General features: G+C 41.3%; 1 protein-coding gene across 2 annotated transcripts in view; it reads left to right on the top strand.

The window, feature by feature from the left end:
- CDYL2 (chromodomain Y like 2) overlaps positions 1–22,259 on the top strand; it is a 216,186-nt gene that overhangs the window by 165,985 nt on the left and 27,942 nt on the right. For both annotated transcript variants that reach the window (XM_030819233.1, XM_030819238.1), the window contains exon 3: positions 8,431–8,648. In XM_030819233.1, the coding sequence (XP_030675093.1) occupies positions 8,431–8,648 (218 nt within the window). The remainder of the gene's footprint in view (positions 1–8,430; positions 8,649–22,259) is intronic.

Raw genomic sequence — 22,259 nt, 5'->3', positions numbered from 1 at the left:
TGCTTGTTCAATTCTGCTATTCAGAGTCTGCTGCATTCTTCAGTATGCCAGTTACATTTTTTAGCTACACAATTTCTGCTTGATTCTTTTTAATTATTTCAATCTCTTTGTTAAATTTATCTGATCGAAGTCTGAATTCCTTCTCTGTGTCATTTTTAATTTCTCTGAGTTTCCTCAAAACAGCTTCTTTGAATTCTCTGCCTGAAAGGTCACATATCTCCCTTGCTCCAGGATTAGTACCTGGTGCCTTATTTGGTGAGGTCACGTTTTCCTGGATGGTCTTGATTCTTGTAGATGTTGTGTGTCTGGGAATTGAAGAGTTAGGTATTTATCTCTCCCCATAGCCGCCACAGATGGGAATGTGCTGAGTCTTACCTGAAGCCACCAAGTCTCAGAGTCTTACCCAAGGCCCTCGACGTGGTACCTGTATATTGCTGCTGGTTATTCAGGGCTCTTCAGTTAGCAGGTGATGAATCCTTCCAAGATGGGATCCTTCCTTTGAAGGCAGCAGGTTCCCTTCTGGCGCAGACTGGGCCTCATGACTCTGACTAGTGCCCCATCCTGCTGTGACTGAGCTGTTATCCAAAATGCAACACAAAGTCCTCCCCACTCTTCTCTCTCCTCTCCTCAAGTGGAAAGGGGGGATCTCTTTTGGAGACTTTAGGTGTGCAGTCTGGTGTTAGGAGAGTGGTGATACCAGCATTCCCGTAGACACCCCAGCTGGTGTCTCAGTGGGTTGTGTGCCCGCTGAGTCTACTGGCTCTGGGCCCAGTTAGGACTGGGATTGGCCTTGGAGGTCTAGTCCTTGTGGGCTAGACTGCCTTTCAACTTTATTTAGGGCCCCAGAGCACTTTATCCCATTGTGGCAAGACTTGCAGGAACTCAAGTTCTGACCACTGGGATATCAGTGATTCCGCCCTGGCTTGGGCTGGTCTAAATGCTCCCTCCGTGGGTAGACATCAGCTGAGTTTGGTATGGTTTTGCTTTCTGCTATAACAGGGCAACAGTGAGTTCAGTGCCTCACAATTGCTACCCTCTCCCTTTCCACAGTGCACAAACATGCTTTCCATACCACACTACTGCTGCAGGGGGAGGGGAGGGGGATGGCATTTGTGATTCAAGACTGTTTTTCTTACCTCTTTGGTGCTTCTTTCAGCAATATAAAGTTAAAAACCAGGTCCTGTGAGTGCTCACCTGATTTTTTGTGCTTATGAAGGTAGTTTTTTTGTGTGTAGACAGTTGTTAACTTGATGTCCTTGCAGGGGGGAGGGGACAATCCATGGAGCCTTCTATTCTGCCATCTTGCTCCATTCCCTCATAACTCATTTTTTATTGCTGAATAATATTCCATATTATGGATGTACCACAGTTTGTTTATCCCTTCACTTATTAAAGGACACAATGATTGCTTCCAATTTTTGGTGCTTTGAATAAAGCTGCAGTTTTTTTGTGTTTTGGTTTTGTTTTGTGACTATAAGATTTCACATCATTAGGGTGAATACCTAGGAATGGTGGTTGCTGGTTGGTATGGGAAGACTATGTTTAGCTTTTTAAGAAAAGACAAAACTGTCTTACAAAGTAGCTGTGCCATTTTATATGCCCACCAGCAGTGAATGAGCATTCCTGTCACTCGGCATCCTTTCCAGCTATTGATGTTATTGGGTTTTTGGATGTTAGCTAATCTAATGTGTGTGTAGTGGTATCTCCTGGCTTTAATTTCCTTGCTTTAGTTCCGTAATGAAAAATGATGGTGAATGTCATTTCAAAATGCTTGTCATTTGTATAACTTCTTTGTTGAGGTGTGTCTTCAGATATTTTGCCCATTTTAAAATTATTGAAATTATTTTGTTTATATTCTTTGTAATGTGCAATTTAACAATTTTTTATTTCACGGATCATGTTTTTAGTGTCATATCTAAAAACTCAGTGCAAACCCAAGTTCCCTAGGGTTTCTCCTGTACTATCCTCTAGGAGCTTTATAATTTTGCATTTTACATTTAGGTCTATGATTCATATTGAGTTAATTTTTGTTTGAAAAGTACAAGGTTTGTGTCTAGGTTCTTTTTTTCCCTCTTTCAAATGGACATCCATTTGTTCCAGTGCCATTTGTTGAGAAAAACTATCCTCTTTCCATTCAATTGTCTTTATTTCTTTGCCAAAGATCACCTCAGTATATTGCTGTGGATCTATTTCTGGGTCGTCTATTATATACCATTGATGCATGTATCTATTCTTTCAACAACACCACGCTGTCTTGATTACTTTAGCTTTATAGTAAGTTTTGGAATTGGGTAGTGTGAGTCCTCCAAGTGGATTCTTACTCATCAGTATTACCTAGGTCTTTTGCCTTCCCAAATAAAGTTTAGAATCAGTTTGCCAATATCTACAAAATAGCTTGCTGGGATTTGAATTGGGATTACATTGAGTCTATAGATCAAGTTGGGAAGAAATGACATGTTAAAAATACTGAGTCTTGGCCAAGTGTGGTGGCACACGCCTATAATCCCAGCACTTTGGGAGCCTGAGGTGGGAGGATTGCTTGGGGTTGGGAATTTGAGACCAGCCTAGGCAACATAGTGAGACCCTGTCTCTGTGAAAAATAATAAAATAGCCAGGTGTGTTACGGCATGTCTGTAGTCCCAGCTACTTGGGAGGCTGAGGAGAGAATATAGTTTGAGCCTGGGAGGTTGAGGCTGCAGTGAGCTGTGATAGCAGCACTGTACTCCAGCCTGGGTGACACAGCAAGATCTTGTCTCAAGAAAAAAAAAAATTGAGTCTTTCAGTTCATTAACACAGACTATTTCTCCATTTACTTAGATTTTCTTTGTTTCATCAGAATTTTACAATATTTCACATATGGATCTTGTACATATTTTGTTACATTTATATCTAAGTATTTCCTGTTTTGGATGCTGTCATAAACAATATTTTTTAAAGTTTTAACATTTACATATAATAGTTGTACATATTTTTGGAATACATGTGATACTTAGATACTTGCATATGGTGTGTAATGATCAAATCAGGGTAATTGAGATAACCATCACCTCAAACATTTGTCTTGTGTTTGTTTTGGGAACATTCCAATTCTTCTGTTCTAGCTACTTTGAAATATGCAATAAATTATTGTTAAGTATAATCTCTCTATTGTACTATGGAATACTAAAACTTAGTATTTTTTTTAAAAACATCAAGTTCCAGTTGCTCATTGCTGGTATGTGCAAAAGTAACTGACTTTTGTCTGTTAACCTTGTATTCTGTGACCTTGCAGTGTTTGCTTATTAGTTCAGGAGTAGTTGTTTTTCTTTTTTTCTTTTTTTGTTAATCCAGTTCTTTCGTACTTTGCATGTAGACAGTCTTGTCATCTGTGGACAAAAATCGTTTTATTTATTTCTTCCCAAACTTTATATGCTTTTATTTCCCTTAAAAAATGTTTCTGCAATAGCTAGGACTCTCAGTGTGATGTTGAAAAAAAGAGAGAACATCTTTTTCTTATTTAAGATCTTAAGGGCAAAGCATCCAGTTTCTCACCACTAAGTATGACGTTATCTGTAGGTATTTTGTAGATGTTCTTTGCCAAATTGAAGAAGTCCCTTTCGTTTCCCTTTTTTTTCAAGTTTGTGCTTTTTAGGAACTAAAGGATTTTTTTAAAATATGTACTTTAAGTTCTGGGATACATACGCAGAACGTGCAGGTTTGTTACATAAGTATACACGTGCCGTGGTGGTGTGCTGCACCCATCAACCTGTCATCTACATTAGGTATTTCTTCTAATGCTATTCCTCCCCTAGCCATCCACCCCCAGTCAAGCCCCAGTGGGTGATGTTCCTCTCCCTGTGTCCATGGGTTCTCATTGTTCAACTCTCACTTACGAGTGAGAATATGCGGTGTTTGGTTTTCTGCTCATGTGTTCATTTGCTGAGAATGATGGTTTCCAGCTTCATCCATGTCTCTGCAAAGGACATGAACTCATCCTTTTTTATGGTTGCATAGTATTCCATGGTGTATATGTGCCACATTTTCTTAATCCAGTCAATCATTGATGGGCATTGGGGTTGGTTCCAAGTCTTTGCTATTGTAAACAGTGCTGCAGTAAACATACATGTGCATGTGTCTTCATAGTAGAATGATTTATAATCCTTTGGGTATATACCCAGTAATGGGATTGCTAGGTCAAATGGTATTTCTGGTTCTAGATCCTTGAGGAATCGCCACACTGTCTTCCACAATGGTTGAAGTAATTAACACTCCCACCAAAAGTGTAAAAGCTTCCTATTTCTCCACATCCTCTCCAGCAACTGTTGTTTCCTGACTTCTTAATGATTGCCATTCTAACTGGCATGAGATGGTATCTCATTGTGATTTTGATTTGCATTTCTGTAATGACCAGTGATGATGAGCTTTTTTTCATGTATTTGTTGGCTGCATACATTTCTTTTTTTTTTCTTTTTTTTTTTATTGTACTTTAAGTTTTAGGGTACATGTGCACAACATGCAGGTTAGTTACATATGTATACATGTGCCATGTTGGTGTGCTGCACCCACTAACTCGTCATTTAACATGAGGTATATCTCCTAATGCTATCCAACCCCCCTCCCCCCACCCCACGACAGGCCCTGGTGTGTGATGTTCCCCTTCCTGTGTCCATGTGTTCTCATTGTTCAGTTCCCACCTATGAGTGAGAACATGTGGTGTTTGGTTTTTTTGTCCTTGCGATAGTTTGCTGAGAATGATAGTTTCCAGCTTCATCCGTGTCCCTACAAAGAACATGAACTCATCATTTTTCATGGCTGCATAGTATTCCATGGTGTATATGTGCCACATATTCTTAATCCAGTCTCTTATTGATGGACATTTGGGTTGGTTCCAAGTCTTTGCTATTGTGAATAGTGCTGCAATAAACATATGTGTGCATGTGTCTTTATAGCAGCATGATTTATAATCCTTTGGGTATATGCCCAGTAATGGGATTGCTGGGTCGAGCGGTATTTCTAGTTCTAGATCCCCGAGGAATTGCCACACATCTTCCACAATGGTTGAACTAGTTTACAGTCCCACCAACAGTGTAAAAGTGTTCCTGTTTCTTCACATCCTCTCCAGCACCTGTTGTTTCCTGACTTTTTAATGATCGCCATTCTAACTGCTGTGAGATGGTATCTCATTGTGGTTTTGATTTGCATTTCTCTGATGGCCAGTGATGATGAGCATTTTTTCATGTGTCTTTTGGCTGCGTAAATGTCTTCTTTTGAGAAGTGTCTGTTCATATCCTTTGCCCACTTTTTGATGGGGTTGTTTGTTTTTTTCTTGTAAATTTGTTTGAATTCTTTGTAGATTCTGGATATTAGCCCTTTGTCAGATGAGTAGGTTGCAAAAATTTCCTCCCATTCTGTAGGTTGCCTGTTCTCTCTGATGGTAGTTTCTTTTGCTGTGCAGAAGCTTTTTAGTTTAATTAGATCCCATTTGTCAATTTTGGCTTTTGTTGCCATTGCTTTTGGTGTTTTAGACATGAAGTCCTTGCCCACGCCTATGTCCTGAATGGTAATGCCTAGGTTTTCTTCTAGGGCTTTTGTGGTTTTAGGTCTAACATTTAAGTCTTGAATCCATCTTGAATTATTTTTTGTATAAGGTGTAAGGAAGGGATCCAGTTTCAGCTTTCTACATATGGCTAGCCAGTTTCCCTAGCACCATTTATTAAATAGGGAATCGTTTCCTCATTTCTTGTTTTTGTCAGGTTTGTCAAAGATCAGATGGTTGTAGATATGTGGAATTATTTCTGAGGGCTCTGTTCTGTTCCATTGTTCTATATCTCTGTTTTGGTACCAGTACCATGCTGTTTTGGTTACTGTAGCCTTGTAGTATAGTTTGAAGTCAGGTAGCGTGATGCCTCCAGCTTTGTTCTTTTCGCTTAGGATTGACTTGGCAATGCGGGCTCTTTTTTGGTTCCATATGAACTTTAAAGTAGTTTTTTCCAATTCTGTGAAGAAAGTCATTGGTAGCTTGATGGGGATGGCATTGAATCTGTAAATTACCTTGGGTAGTATGGCCATTTTCATGATATTGATTCTTCCTACCCGTGAGCATGGAATGTTCTTCCGTTTGTTTGTATCCTCCTGTATTTCACTGAGCAGTGGTTTGTAGTTCTCCTTGAAGAGGTCCTTCACATCCCTTGTAAGTTGGATTCCCAAGTATTTTATTCTCTTTGAAGCAATTGTGAATGGGAGTTCACTCATGATTTGGCTCTCTGTCTGTCTGTTATTGGTGTATAAGAATGCTTGTGATTTTTGTACATTGATTTTGTATCCTGAGACTTTGCTGAAGTTGCTTAAGGGGATTTTGGGCTGAGACGATGGGGTTTTCTAGATTCACAATCATCTCATCTGCAAACAGAGACAATTGGACGAGGAAGTCCCTTTCTACTGGATTTTGTGAGATGCTTTTTCTACATCAATTGATATGATCATATGGTTTTTCTTCTTTTAGCCTATTGATATGGTGGATCACACTGATTTATTCCCAAATCCTGAACGAGCTTCTTATACCTGATTGTGGCATATAATTCCCTTTATACATTGATGTGCTAATATTTTGCTGAAGTTTATTTTTCCATCTGTGTTCATGAGATATCAGTCTACTATTTTGTGTTCTTGTAATGTCTTTATCTGGCTTTGGTATTAGGGCAACTCAAGCCTCATGGAGTGAATTAGGAAGTGTTCCTCTGAACCTGTTTTCTGGAATAGATTGTGGAGAATTGGTATTATTTATTCCAAAAATGTTTGGTATAATTCTTCGGGCTTGATGCTTTCTTTGTTAGATTATTAATTATGGATTCAATTTCTTTAGTAGAAATTCCTTCAATTTCTTTTTTTATAGGCCTATTCAGATGAGATGATGTATTTCTCCTTGTGTATATTTTGGAAGTTTGTGTCTTTAAAGAAATTTCATCTAAGTTATCAAATACATGGGCAGAGCAGTTTTTTTAGTATTTCTTTATTATCCTTTTATTTATTTATTTATTTATTTTAATTATACTTTAAGTTCTAGGGTACACACGCACAACGTGCAGGTTACATATGTATACATGTGCCATGTTGGTTTGCTGTACCCATTAACTCCTCATTTACATTAGATATTTCTCCTAATGCTATCCCTCCCCATCCCTCCACCCCATGACAGGCCCAGGTGTGTGATGTTCCCCGCCCTGTGTCCAAGTGTTCTCACTGTTCAGTTCCCACCTGTGTGTGAGAACATGCAGTGTTTGGTTTTCTGTCCTTGCGATAGTTTGCTCAGAATGATAGTTTCCACCTTCATCCATGTCGCTACAAAGGACATGAACTCATCCTTTTTTATGGCTGCATAGTATTCCATGGTGTATATGTGCCACATTTTCTTAATCCAGTCTATCACTGATGGATATTTGGGTTGGTTCCAAGTGTGTGCTATTGTGAATAGTGCTGCAGTAAACATATGTGTGCATGTGTTCTTTATAGTAGCATGATTTATAAGATCAATAGTGATGCCCCCTCTTTCATTTCTGATATTGGTATTTTGTGTCTTCCTTCTTTCTCTCTCTTTTTTTTTTTTTTTTTGGATGGAGGTATTTGGAAAGTGTTTTCAAAACACACATTTGAGCCTCTTCCTACATCTGTTTCCAATGTAGGTTTGGGGGTGTTGGCTTGGCCTTGCTCTCTTCAGAACTTCCTGGAGCTCCTGATGTATCTGGTGTGAGGCCGGAGACTGGGAACCATTTTACATCTGGGTCATTCTATTTTTAGTTTGCAAACCTTTTCAGCAGGGCACTTTCAGGCCATTTGTGAATGTTAATATGTGAAACAGAAAAATGCAAAGCCATTGTAATTGATTTGCAAGAGGAAGAGAGAGACCTAAGGACACTGCCTGCTTGGTACACACCCCTCTCATCTCAAGGCAGCCCCCGAGGAAGCACTGGGGGGTCCCAGAGCCCCATCTCTGGTTCTCATATTAAATAAGGTCATGCCCATGAATGTGTTTGAGGATGGTGCTTAGCACATAGTACGGGTTGGATAAAGGTTAGCCACTGGTCTTGCTCTTATTGATAATTTCCTATCATTCATAGGCATCCACCAGTGGAGAGGGCTACCTCTCAGGGTGGCCAGTGGATTCCCTGTGGCCAAGGAATCTCAGCAGAAGCTGATGTGTGGGAGAAGAGAGTAGAGGACCGCACAGGGCCTTCACAAAGAGCCCTCTAGGTCCTCTTCTGAATTTGGAGATGCAGGAATTCAACCTGTCTCTTCACCTTCCTTCTTCCTAGAACAGAGGGTGGCACCAGGGAGAAGGTGGTGTGTCCCAGCACATCGAAACCTTTCCATTGGAAATCCCAACGTCCTCTGATCACGTCCTTCTAGGATCGTGGCCCATTTCAGTTTCTTACATTGTTTATCTGGTTTTGGAAGGCTCTGCTCTGACCAACGGGGGATTGAACCTGCACAGTCCGGTGAAGAGGAAGCTGGAAGCAGAGAAGGACTACGTCTTTGACAAGAGGCTCAGGTACAGTGTCCGCCAGAATGAAAGCAACTGTCGGTTTCGAGACATCGTCGTGCGGAAGGAAGAAGGGTTCACACACATCCTGCTGTCCAGTCAGACCTCGGATAACAATGCCCTGACACCTGAGGTAAGGGGTGGCGGCCAGAGGGAAGGGCAGGCTGGGCTGTGGCTCCTTCTCACTCAGAATGGGACATTGGCTTTCTCCTTCCTTCCGTCAGGGAGCTGAGGACGGGAACCAGCATGCATAAAAATTTGACTGCAGGGCGCAATTTGCTCATCATTTTACATATATTATCCCATTTGATCTTTATGACCATGTAATGATACCCTCTCATCTTATGGATGAAGACCATGGGGAGAGGGACTCACTGAACTGATCATGGACATAGACTTAGCCAAGGGGCCGACCCAGAATCCAAACGTCACATCTTGGGCTTTTCCAGCTATACTTTGTTGTCATCAGCATGCCATATTTCTTTGCTGCAGATATAATTCACTCAGTTAATGTATCTCACTCAGTTCATAATACATATATATGTTACTACATATTATATATGTAATTGAGACAGATTGATTTCATATACCATAAATTTCACCCTTTTAAAATGTACAATTCAATGATTTTTAATATATTCACAAGGTTGTGCAAGCATCATCACTATTGAATTCCAGAACATCTTCATCACCCCAAGGAGAAACCTCACCCACATGAAATAGTAACTTCCATTCTCCTTTCCCCCATGCCCTGGACACCACTCATCTACTTTCTGTCTCTATAGATTTGCCTATTCCGGACAGTTTGTATCAATGGAAACGTGCAGTATGTAGCCTTTTGTGTCTGGCTTCTTTCACTTAACATGTTTTCGTGTTTCATCCATGTTGTAGCGTGTATCCATACTTCGTTCCTTTTTATGGCTAAATAATATTCCATTGTATGAATAGACTATATTTTCTCTATCGGCTTTTCTATTTGTTGGACGTTTGGGTTGTTTCTCCTTTTGACTTTTATGGATAATATTTCTACAAATGTTATTTACAGGTTTTCCTGTGTACATATATTTTCAGGTTTCTTGGATATATTTCTAATTTCTAATATGATTTTCTCAAATCTATCCCATTTCTTAGAATTGCTGGGTCATATTGCTAACTGTGTTTTTCGAGGAACTGCAAAAACTGTTTTCCACAGTGGCTCCCCCATTTTATGTTCTGACCAGCAGTATGTGAGGGTTCTAGTTTCTCTGCATCCTCGATAACACTTGCTACGTCTGTCTTTTTTATTATAGCAATACTACTACATGTGAGGTGGTGTCTCATTGTGGCTTTGGTTTGCATTTCCCTGATGACTAGTCATGTTGAGCATCTTTCATGAGTGCATTGGTCATTTATCTCTTCTTTCAATTCACATCCTTTGCCTATTTTTAAAATTAGGTCATTTTTCTTTCTATGGTTGACTTTTAAGCATTCTTTATATACTCTAGATAGTAAGCCCTTATCAGATATATGACATGAAAATATGTTCTCCTATTCTGAGAGTTGATGTTTTACTTTTTTGATAGTGCCCTATAACAAACAAATTTTTAATTTTTGATGAAGTCTATTTTACTGCTTTTTCTACGTTACTTTTTAAATATTAATCATGCTTATGTCTTAGGTGAATAAAATAGGGAAACAATGAATACTTAATGCAGTGAGATTGACAACATCATTCAAAATACAGGGTACATGGCGGGAGAAGGGAACAGATTCTTGACAGCACAAAGCTGGGAAGATGCTCCAGGAAGCCGCCTTTTCCTACGGGATGCCTGGGGTAGGGCAGTAGAGTGCTAAATAGTGAAAACAGTGATGACAGCCCGTGAACAGGGGCTCTTTGTTCCTTGTATTTGCTATTTATCTCATGTCATCTCATCACCTCCCTTCTAATGTAGGATTGTTATGATCCACATTGTATAGATGAGAAAATTTAGGCTTAAATAACCCAACTGGGCTAGGGTCTCACAGCTTAACCAAGTAGGTGCCAGGAGGGCAGGGGTTCTGTTCTTCTCCGCCCTTTTGTCTCTTCTGTTTATCCCAGTGCCAGGCCCACTGAAGACATTTAACTCCAAGACCCCTTTTTCTGTCTTTGCAATATCCTGGATTGTCTTTTTCATAATAGCAATGGGAGGTTAATGAGAAGAGTATGTTTGAGGGGATGAAGTCAAGGGATGGCCACTCACTCACATTGGGATAACAGAATAGCCTAGCATTGCCCAGTGTACCCCGTACCATCAGGGAGGCACAGGAAGTGGGGTGGGGAGGGAGGTGCTGTGCTCTTGAAATTGTGATTGCATTATTATTATATTATATTATTACTATTAATGGCTGAAATAGACCCTGATTCTTTTTTTTTTTTAGGTGGCAGGGAAATACTTTTATTTATTTATTTATTTATTTATTTATTTATTTATTTATTTTTATACTTTAGGTTTTAGGGTACATGTGCACAATGTGCAGGTTTGTTACATATGTATCCATGTGCCATGTTGGTTTGCTACACCCATTAACTCGTCATTTAGCATTAGTTATATCTCCTAATGCTGTCCCTCCCCCCTCCCCCCACCCCACAACAGTCCCCGGAGTGTGATGTTCCCCTTCCTGTGTCCACGAGTTCTCATTGTTCAATTCCCACCTATGAGTGAGAACATGCGGTGTTTGGTTTTTTGTCCTTGCGATAGTTTACTAAGAATGATGTTTTCCAGTTTCATCCATGTCCCTACAAAGGACATGAACTCATCATTTTTTATGGCTGCATAGTATTCCATGGTGTATATGTGCCACATGTTCTTAATCCAGTCTATCGTTGTTGGACATTTGGGTTGGTTCCAAGTCTTCACTATTGTGAATAGTGCTGCAATAAACATACGTGTGCATGTGTCTTTATAGCAGCATGATTTATAGTCCTTTGGGTATATACCCAGTAATGGGATGGCTGGGTCAAATGGTATTTCTAGTTCTAGATCCCTGAGGAATCGCCACACTGACTTCCACAATGGTTGAACTAGTTTACAGTCCCACCAACAGTGTAAAAGTGTTCCTATTTCCCCACATCCTCTCCAGCACCTGTTGTTTCCTGACTTTTTCATGATGGCCATTCTAACTGGTGTGAGATGGTATCTCACTGTGGTTTTGATTTGCATTTCTCTGATGGCCAGTGATGATGAGCATTTTTTCATGTGTTTTTTGGCTGCATAAATGTCTTCTTTTGAGAAGTGTCTGTTCATGTCCTTTGCCCACTTTTTGATGGGGTTGTTTGTTTTTTTCTTGTAAATTTGTTTGAGTTCATTGTAGATTCTGGATATTAGCCCTTTGTCCGATGAGTAGGTTGCAAAAATTTTCTCCCATTCTGTGGGTTGCCTGTTCACTCTGCTGGTAGTTTCTTTTGCTGTGCAGAAGCTCTTTAGTTTAATGAGATCCCATTTGTCAATTTTGGCTTTTGTTGCCATTGCTTTTGGTGTTTTAGACATGAAGTCCTTGCCCATGCCTATGTCCTGAATGGTATTGCCTAGGTTTTCTTGTAGGATTTTAATGGTTTTAGGTCTAACATTTAAGTCTTTAATCCATCTTGAATTAATTTTTGTATAAGGTGTAAGGAAGGGTTCCAGTTTCAGCTTTCTACATATGGCTAGCCAGTTTTCCCAGCACCATTTATTAAATAGGGAATCCTTTCCCCATTTCTTGTTTTTGTCAGGGTTGTCAAAGATCAGATAGTTGTAGAAATGTGGCATCATTTCTGAGGGCTCTGTTCTGTTCCATTGATCTATGTCTCTGTTGTGGTACCAGTACTGTGCTGTTTTGGTTACTGTAGCCTTGTAGTATAGTTTGAAGTCAGGTAGCATGATGCCTCCAGCTTTGTTCTTTTGGCTTAGGATTGACTTGGCGATACGGGCTCTTTTTTGGTTCCATGTGAACTTTAAAGTAGTTTTTTCCAATTCTGTGAAGAAAGTCATTGGTAGCTTGATGGGGATGGCATTGAATCTATAAATTACCTTGGGCAATATGGCCATTTTCACAATATTGGTTCTTCCAACCCATGAGCATGGAATGTTCTTCCATTTGTTTGTATCCTCTTTTATTTCATTGAGCAGTGGTTTGTAGTTCTCCTTGAAGAAGTCCTTCACATCCCTTGTAAGTTCGATTCCCAGGTATTTTATTCTCTTTGAAGCAATTGTGAATGGGAGTTCACTCATGATTTGGCTCTCTGTGTGTCTGTTATTGGTGTACAAGAATGCTTGTGATTTTTGTACATTGATTTTGTATCCTGAGACTTTGCTGAAGTTGCTAATCAGCTTAAGGAGATTTTGGGCTGAGATGATGGGATTTTCTAGATATACAATCATGTCATCTGCAAACAGGGACAATTTGACTTCCTCTTTTCCTAATTGAATACCCTTTATTTCCTTCTCCTGCCTGATTGCTCTGGCCAGAACTTCCAGCACTATGTTGAATAGGAGTGGTGAGAGAGGGCATCCCTGTCCTGTGTGCGTTTTCAAAGGGATTGCTTCCATTTTTTGCCCATTCAGTATGATATTGGCTGTGGGTTTGTCATAGATAGCTCTTATTATTTTGAGATACGTCCCATCAATACCTAATTTATTGAGAGTTTCTAGCATGAAGGGTTGTTGAATTTTGTCAAAGGCCTTTTCTGCATCTATTGAGATAATTATGTGGTTTTTGTCTTTGGTTCTGTTTATATGCTGGATTACATTTATTGATTTGCGTATGTTGAACCAGTCTTGCATCCCAGGGATGAAGCCCACTTGATCATGGTGTATAAGCTTTTTGATGTGCTGCTGGTTTCGGTTTGCCAGTATTTTATTGAGGATTTTTGCATCAATGTTCATCAAGGATATTGGTCTGAAATTCTCTTTTTTGGTTATGTCTCTGCCAGGCTTTGGTATCAGGACGATGCTGGCTTCATAAAATGTGTTAGGGAGGATTCCCTCTTTTTCTATCGATTGGAATAGTTTCAGAAGGAATGGTACCAGTTCCTCCTTGTACCTCTGGTAGAATTCGGCTGTGAATCCATCAGGTCCTGGACTCTTTTTGGTTGGTAAGCTATTGATTATTGCCGCAATTTCAGAGCCTGTTATTGGTCTATTCAGAGATTCAACTTCTTCCTGGTTTAGTCTTGGGAGGGTGTATTTGTCGAGGAATTTATCCATTTCTTCTAGATTTTCTAGTTTATTTGCATAGAGGTGTTTGTAGTATTCTCTGATGGTAGATTGTATTTCTGTGGGATCGGTGGTGATATCCCCTTTTTCGGTTTTTATTGCATCTATTTGATTGTTCTCTCTTTTCTTCTTTATTAGTCTTGCTAGTGGTCTATCAATTTTGTTGATCTTTTCAAAAACCAGCTCCTGGATTCATTAATTTTTTGAAGGGTTTTTTGTGTCTCTATTTCGTTCAGTTCTGCTCTGATTTTAGTTATTTCTAGCCTTCTGCTAGCTTTTGAATGTGTTTGCTCTTGCTTTTTTAGTTCTTTTAATTATGATGTTAGGGTGTCAATTTTGGATCTTTCCTGCTTTCTCTTTGGGGCATTTAGTGCTATAAATTTCCCTCTACACACTGCTTTGAACGTGTCTGAGAGATTCTGGTATGTTGTGTCTTTGTTCTCGTTGGTTTCAAAGAACATCTTTATTTCTGCCTTCATTTCATTATGTACGCAATAGTCATTCAGGAGCAGGTTGTTCAGTTGCCATGTAGTTGAGTGGTTTTGAGTGAGTTTCTTAATCCTGAGTTCTAGTTTGATTGCACTGTGGTCTGCGAGACAGTTTGTTATAATTTCTGTTCTTTTACATTTGCTGAGGAGAGCTTTACTTCCAACTATGTGGTGAATTTTGGAATAGGTGTGGTGTGGTGCTGAAAAAAATGTATATTCTGTTGATTTGGGGTGGAGAGTTCTGTAGATGTCTATTAGGTCCACTTTGTGCAGAGCTGAGTTGAATTCCTGGATATCCTTGTTAACTTTCTGTCTTGTTGATCTGTCTAATGTTGACAGTGGGGTGTTAAAATCTCCCATTATTATTGTGTGGGAGTTTAAGTCCCTTTGTGGGTCACTCAGGACTTGCTTTCTGAATCTGGGTGCTCCTGTGTTGGGTGCATATATATTTAGGATAGTTAGCTCTTCTTGTTGAATTGATCCCTTTACCATTATGTAATGACCTTCTTTGTCTCTTTTGATCTTTGTTGGTTTAAAGTCTATTTTATCAGAGACTAGGATTGCAACCCCTGTCTTTTTTTGTTTTCCATTTGCTTGATAGATCTTCCTCCCTCCCTTTATTTTGAGTCTATGTGTGTCTCTGCACGTGAGATGGGTTTCCTGAGTACAGCACACTGATGGGTCTTGACTCCTTATCCAGCTTGCCAGTCTGTGTCTTTTAATTGGAGCATTTAGCCCATTTACATTTAAAGTTAATATTGTTATGTGTGAATCTGATCCTGTCATTATGATGTTAGTTGGTTATTTTGCTCATTATTTGATGCAGTTTCTTCCTAGCCTCGATGGTCTTTACAATTTGGCATGTTTTTGCAGGGGCTGGTACCGGTTGTTCCTTTCCATGTTTAGTGCTTCCTTCAGGAGCTCTTTTAGGGCAGGCCTGGTGGTGACAAAACCACTCAGCGTTTGCTTGTCTGTAAAGTATTTTATTTCTCCTTCACGTATGAAGCTTAGTTTGGCTGGATATGAAATTCTGGGTTGAAAATTCTTTTTTTTTTTTTTTTTGAGATGGAGTCTCGCTCTGTCACCCCGGCTGGAGTTCAGTGGCGCAATCTCGGCTCACTGCAAGCTCCGCCTCCTGGGTTCACGCCATTCTCCTGCCTCAGCCTCTCTGAGTAGCTGGGACTACAGGCACCCGCCACCTCGCCTGGCTAATTTTTTATATTTTTAGTAGAGACGGGGTTTCACCGTGGTCTCGATCTCCTGACCTCGTGATTCACCCGCCTCGGCCTCCCAAAGTGCTGGGATTACAAGCATGAGCCACTGTGCCCGGCCGAAAATTCTTTTCTTTAAGAATGTTGAATCGGCCCCCACTCTCTTCTGGCTTGTAGAGTTTCTGCCGAGAGATCAGCTGTTAGTCTGATGGGCTTCCCTTTTTGGGTAACCCAACCTTTCTGTCTGGCTGCCCTTAACATTTTTTCCTTCATTTCAACTTTGGTGAATCTGACAATTATGTGTCTTGGAGTTGCTCTTCTCGAGGAGTATCTTTGTGGCGTTCTCTGTATTTCCTGAATCTGAATGTTGGCCTGCCTTGCTAGATTGGGGAAGTTCTCCTGGATAATATCTTGCACAGTGTTTTCCAACTTGGTTTCGTTTTCCCCGTCATTTTCAGGTACACCAATCAGACGTAGGTTTGGTCTTTTCACATAGTCCCAAATTTCTTGGAGGCTTTGTTCATTTCTTTTTATTCTTTTTTCTCTAAACTTCCCTTCTCACTTCATTTCATTCATTTCATCTTCCATCAGTGAAACCCTTTCTTCCAGTTGATCGCATCGGCTACCGAGGCTTCTGCAATCTTCATGTAGTTCTCGATACTTCGCTTTCAGCTCCATCAGCTCCTTTAAGCCCTTCTCCTCGTTGGTTATTCTAGTTATCCATTTGTCTAATTTTTTTTCAAAGTTTTTAACTTCTTTGCTATTGTTTTGAATTTCCTCCCATAGCTCAGAGTAGTTTGATCATCTGAAGCCTTCTTCTCTCAACTCGTCAAAGTCATTCTCCGTCCAGCTTTGTTCCGTTGCTGGTGAGGAACTGCATTCCTTTGGAGGAGGAGAGGTGCTCTGCTTTTTAGAGTTTCCGGTTTTTCTGCTCTGTTTTTTCCCCATCTTTGTGGTTTTATCTACTTTTGGTCTTTGATGATGGTGATGTACAGATGGGTTTTTGGTGTGGATGTCCTTTCTGTTTGTTAGTTTTCCTTGTACCAGACAGGACCCTCAGCCGCAGGTCTGTTGGAGTTTGCTAGAGGTCCACTCCAGACCCTGTTTGGCTGGGTGTCAGCAGTGGTGGCTGCAGAACAGTGGATTTTCGTGAGACCACAAATTCAGATGTCTGATAGTTCCTCTGGAAGTTTTGTCTCAAAGGAGTACCCGGCCGAGTGAGGTGTTAGTCTGTCCCTACTGGGGGTTGCCTCCCAGTTAGCCTGCTCGGGGTTCAGGTACCCACTTTAGGAGGCAGTTTGTCCGTTCTCAGATCTCCAGCTGCGTGCTGGGAGAAACACTACTCTCTTCAAAGCTGTCAGTTAGACAGGGACATTTAAGTCTGCAGAGGTTCCAGCTGAATTTTTGCTTGTCTGTGCCCTGCCCCCAGAGGTGGAGCCTACAGAGGCAGGCAGGCCTCCTTGAGCTGTGGTGGGCTCCACCCAGTTCGAGCTTCCTGGCTGCTTTGTTTACCTAAGCAAGCCTGGGCAATGGCAGACGCCCCTCCCCCAGCCTCGCTGCTGCCTTGCAGTTTGATCTCAGACTGCTGTGCTAGCAATCAGCGTGACTCCATGGGCATAGGACCCTCCGAGCCAGGTGCGGGACACAATCTCCTGGTGTGCCATTTTCCAGGCCCGTTGGAAAAGCGCAGTATTAGGGTGGGACTGACCCAATTTTCCAGGTGCCATCTGTTACCCCTTTCTTTGACTAGGAAAGGGAACTCCCTGACCCCTTGTGCTTCCCGAGTGAGGCAATGCCTCGCCCTGCTTCGGCTCGCGCACAGTGCACTTCACCGACTGTCCTGCACCCACTGTTTGGCACTCCCTAGTGAGATGAAACCAGTACCTCAAACAGAAATGCAGAAATCACCCGTCTTCTCTGTTGCTCAGGCTGGGAGTTGTAGACCGGAGCTGCTCCTATTCGGCCATCTTGGCTCCACCCGACCCTGATTCTTTTACAGGGTTGGGGGCGTGGCCATCTGGAATGATTGACAAGTGGTGAGGGAAGCACTGTGGCTAAAGCCTTGGGGTTGTGGGGTGGTGGTTGTGTGTTGTCCCTTCTCTGAGCATGGTGTTTTGGGGGCCTCTCCCTCCTGTGCCTATAACAGAAGCATCCTTGGGGTTCTCTGCTGTGTAGACCTCTGTGTAGGGTTCAAAGAAGCCCAGATCCTGCAGCCTGCCCCGAAAGCAGCTCTTCGTGTGTTTATACACCTGGAAACCTCATTATTTTAAGCTCTTCATGACATCTGCACACAGACCAGTTTTTCCTAGATTCTTTCTGCTTCACTACTTTCTAAAAGCATGTTCTAAAAAGGCACTGCATTTTCTTTCAACAAATTGAACACATGTGAAGTCTCCAGTTCATTCCCTCTGTGGAGCAGCCCTGGGTGGTAACTGTTGCGGACTCGTCATGGAAAACATGCTGTGCTCGAGTAATTTAAGGTGCACAGGTTCTCACCTCCTTAGCTGTGGGCTTGGTTAATTGGGGTTCCTTTCCTAATCAGTGTCGGTCGCTTACAGAACAGGAGGAAAACAGTCAAAGTTATTGATCTGGTATTCTCAGCTGTCTCAACAACTGAAGGAGATTGAGTATGTGGGTGAGCCAGCTGACTGGGTAAAGCAGCCCCTAATGAAGGTCCTACTGAAATGAAGAGGCTGTGCAAGAGGAGGAATACACGTTTTAGTCTAGCAGACCTGGGTTCCAATCCTGCCTTCAACTTGCCATGCTCTTACCTTGGGAAGTTACTTTGCTGCTCTGAGCTTCCTCCTTTATAGAAATTTTACAGTATTTTGCTGGCGAGATTAGAGATAATGTATGCAAAGGGGCCCACAAAGTACCTGGCATACAGGAGGTATCTAATAAATCTTCCTATCTTTGTTAATGTGAAGCAGAGGCCGTTTAATATCCACCAGCAGACATTGCGTTGCTTGTGAATGGAGGAACCAGAAAGTGACCACTTTCATGGTTATAATTAAATTGCTTTTTCTAGTTGTATATGTGACATTGGTTGGATTTGCCTCATGGGCAGAAATTCATACATTGCTGTGTGCATTATGAAGCTAGTGGGTTTGCTGTAATATTTCTCCTGTCTGAGATACAGCAGTCAGGAGATGAACAGAAATGCCCCTTAAGGAAAGAGTCAGTGAAACAGATGACACAGTCTCCTTGATTGAAAGCTTATCCACTTCCCCATTGGGAGAGGACTCCAGGTCTTCCTTCAGTGCCTTTGGCCTCAGCCCACAATCCTACCACCACTCCCAGGAACACAGCAGACATGCAGGAGTCCCCTTTCACACCCCTCTTGTCATGGCCCCACGTCCAAACCTGTCTCAAGGCTGGTTCACCTTTATTCTTGAATAGCTCTTTCGTATGGTATGTTTACTTCTTTTTCCACCATAACCATTATAGTCCGCTACTAGGCTATTTTGTCTGGACTACTGTAATTAGCCTTCTCATAAGTCTGCCTACTTTCATGCTTCCTGCCCTGTAATCCATTCTGCATAAGGCAGGCAGAATGATCTTCCAGAAATGCAGCTGTGGCCAAGTCAACCCTTTATACGCACACCCCTCCCCAACCAAATGTGTCAATGGCTCCTGATTACCCTGGCTGATAGTCAGAACCCTCAGTGTGGTGCAGTCCCGCCTCATCATGCAGCCCACCTCACATACCTGTCCTCCTCTACCCCAGTCACCTGGCTTGCTTTCATGCTTACACCTGCCCCAGGGCCTTTATACGTGCTCTGACTGGAACAGGCCTTTCTTCCTCCTTGCTTCACTTACTCTTGCTCTTCCTTCAGGTCTCAGCTCGGCCATCACTTCCACAAGTCTTATCACAGTTGTTAGTCTCCATGTATTTGTGGGGTAACTTATTAAATGTCTGATATCCTCCCTCTCCTCCATTAGACGGTAAACTTCTTGGGGGTAAAGACTGGCATTCTCTTAACTCTGTAAATATATTTTAAATTCTTTTATATGAAAGGGTCTGGACTAGGTGCTACAAGGGATATAAAGATGGTAAGTATACTATTTTAGCTCTTGTGGGATTATATTAGTTATCTATAACTGTGTAGCAGATTGTTCTAAACTTAGCATTTTAAAACAGCACACATTTATTGTCTTATAATTGCTGTGGGTCAGGAATTTGGGCATGGCTTGGCCGGATGCTTCCAGCTCAAGGTCTCTTACAAGGCTGCTGTCTAATGGAGGCTGGGGCTGCAGTCTCACATGAAGGCTTAACTGGAGGAGAATTCACTTCCAAGCTCACCCACGTGGTTGTCGGATGCATCTGTTTCCTGCCATGTGGGCCTCTTCTGAGGGCTACTCACGACAAAGCAGCTTTATTCCCTCAGAGCAAGAACTCCAAGAAAGCAGGCAAGAGAGGATGATCCTTTTGTCACCTAATCTCCTCCTGAAGGTGACCTGCCATCTTTTTGGCATCTTCTGTTGAAGCCAGTTGCTAGGTCCAGTCTTCTCTTGAGGGTAGGGGGTTACAGAAGAGTGTGAATACAAGGGGTTTAAATCACACAGAAGGCAAGATACAGTAAGGAGGTGCACATTCTACATGGGAGTTTGTCAGAAGAATCACAACAAGGATTTAAAGTATTCAGGGTTTTGGGAGAAGGGAGAGTGTGCATCTAGTCTAGGGTATGGGGAAATCTACCTTGAAGGTGGTTGCATTTGAGATAGGCCTGGTGTGACTGGATTTCAGCAGGTACAGATGAAGTATACAGAAAGGGACCCTGGTTAATTCCTCTTTTACATTACATTCTAATGAATTTGGTTGTCTGGCTGTAAACCCACGCCAGATCCGAAGCTAGAAGTCATAGAGGGGGAGTCTTTTCTCTCCAGCAGACAACTAATAGCAGGTGCAAGTGGCAGCTAGGAAGTGCATAATGAGGGCAATGAATTTATAGGACATATTTAGGACTTCAAAATGCATAGCAGTCTGGGACTGTTTGTTATAGAATCGCGTCCCAGAAGGCTCTAAGAGGAATTTTCTGTTTTAGGCCAGCAGGTGACCATTGAGAAGTAGTTATGTGCATACAGTATATTCTGTTTAAGAAGGAAAGAGAATGTGGACTAATTTTAGAACATTTTAGTTTAAATGAACCAGTTACATTATAAAATTTGGGGTCTTTCAAGAAGGTAGAATCTTAGCCATCTGTCCAAATTGAATTACCAACACCAAAAGGAAAGAGATATAAACTAGATATAACTTTTTTAAAAATGAAAAACAGTATAGTTTGTACTTTTTGTATCAATAAAATGCAAATTTATTTTCAATTTAATTCATAAATGAGATGGCTGTTTTGTTTGGTCTTTTATGTATTTTTGCTTAACGAATTGACAAGTAAGTAAGTATGGCCTTAGCTAGAGTGGCTACTCTCTGAGTCATCTATAGAATTTCAGTTCACCTCTTTACAATAGGGTTTCTTTTTTTTATTTGCCTCTCAGAGAAATAGAGTTCATATATAGGTGAGAGTATATCTATTTCTGGAGGCAGATGGATTAAAGGACCCACAAGATAGTGGCCTGTGAACTTTTTTGATGTTCAAAATGACTATCTGTTGCTTATATCCGGATAGGCTGGAATGTGCTTATTCCATCCTTCCAGCAGGGCACAGGCCTGGAGATTCTCAACTGAGATTGACATCTAGCCCTGTGAAAAAACACTAAAATCCTATCCATTTAAAAAAATCATCCAACAGTGTGAAGTAGGAGAAAGTAAAGGGTGGTTAACATGAGATTTAAATCAGGGTCCCGCCTCTTACTGTTGGTGTGACCTTGGACATCTTACTGCACCTCTCTGAGCCTTCATGGTGTCACTTGCAAGGTTGAGATACCATCTCCTACATTACCAGATTTTTGTTTGGAATAAAATATTACATGGAAATTACCTGGTGCAATTCCTGGCACTACTAGGTGCTTAAGAAATGGGAGTTCTTTTAAAAGTTTAACCTTGAAAAACAGTGTTTTCCGGTATCCCCCTGACTTCCATACACTGTGATGATGCCTGTGGAGTCTTTAATAATGATCCTTTGGAAGTTTGCTCACTTATCATCTCCTCTGTTAGACTCTAAGCTTCACCCAGGCACACACCATGCCTTGTTTTCTATCACTATGTACTTTCTGCTCTTGTTTTAGCGATCCAGTGATTGGGTGTTCTGTATTTTATCCTCCTCCGCATTCATTGTAATTCATGTATTTTTAAGACGTTATCCGTAAATTATATACACATAGCAAAGGCTAAGAGTAATTACCTCCACCACTTCTGAATATAACCTTGACATGCTCTAACTCGAGTCATTCCTACCTCTCATCCACTACAATATTATTGCCTGCTACTACAGTTCTACGCTGTACCAACCCCGCCCTCAAATTAATGAATATCGGTATTATGATTTTTATAGTCAGTTTTTATATCAACAACACATTCACCAATTTCTTTCTTTTTTTTTTTTTTTTTAGATGGGATTTCATTCTGTCACTGAGGTTGGAGTACAGTGGCACGATCTCATTTCACTTCAACCTCTGCCTCCCATCCTCCTGCTGAATAGCTGGGACCACTGGCATGCACCACCATGCTTGGCTAATTTTTTTTTTGTATTTTTAGGAGAGGTGGGGTTTCATCATGTTGCCCAGCCTGGCCTCAAACTCCCGAGCTCAGGCAATCTGCCTGCCTCAGCCTCCCAAAGTACCAGAATTACAGGTGTGAGACACCAGTTTCTTTGCTGCTTATTATTCCTTGCACGTCAGTTTTTCTTTCTGAATATAGTTTCTTTTTCTTGAAGTA

This window comes from Nomascus leucogenys, chromosome 2 (assembly GCF_006542625.1).
Source record: "Nomascus leucogenys isolate Asia chromosome 2, Asia_NLE_v1, whole genome shotgun sequence".
In the NCBI taxonomy this organism is placed as follows: Eukaryota; Metazoa; Chordata; class Mammalia; order Primates; family Hylobatidae; genus Nomascus; species Nomascus leucogenys.
This window is presented reverse-complemented; position numbering and strand designations above follow the sequence as displayed.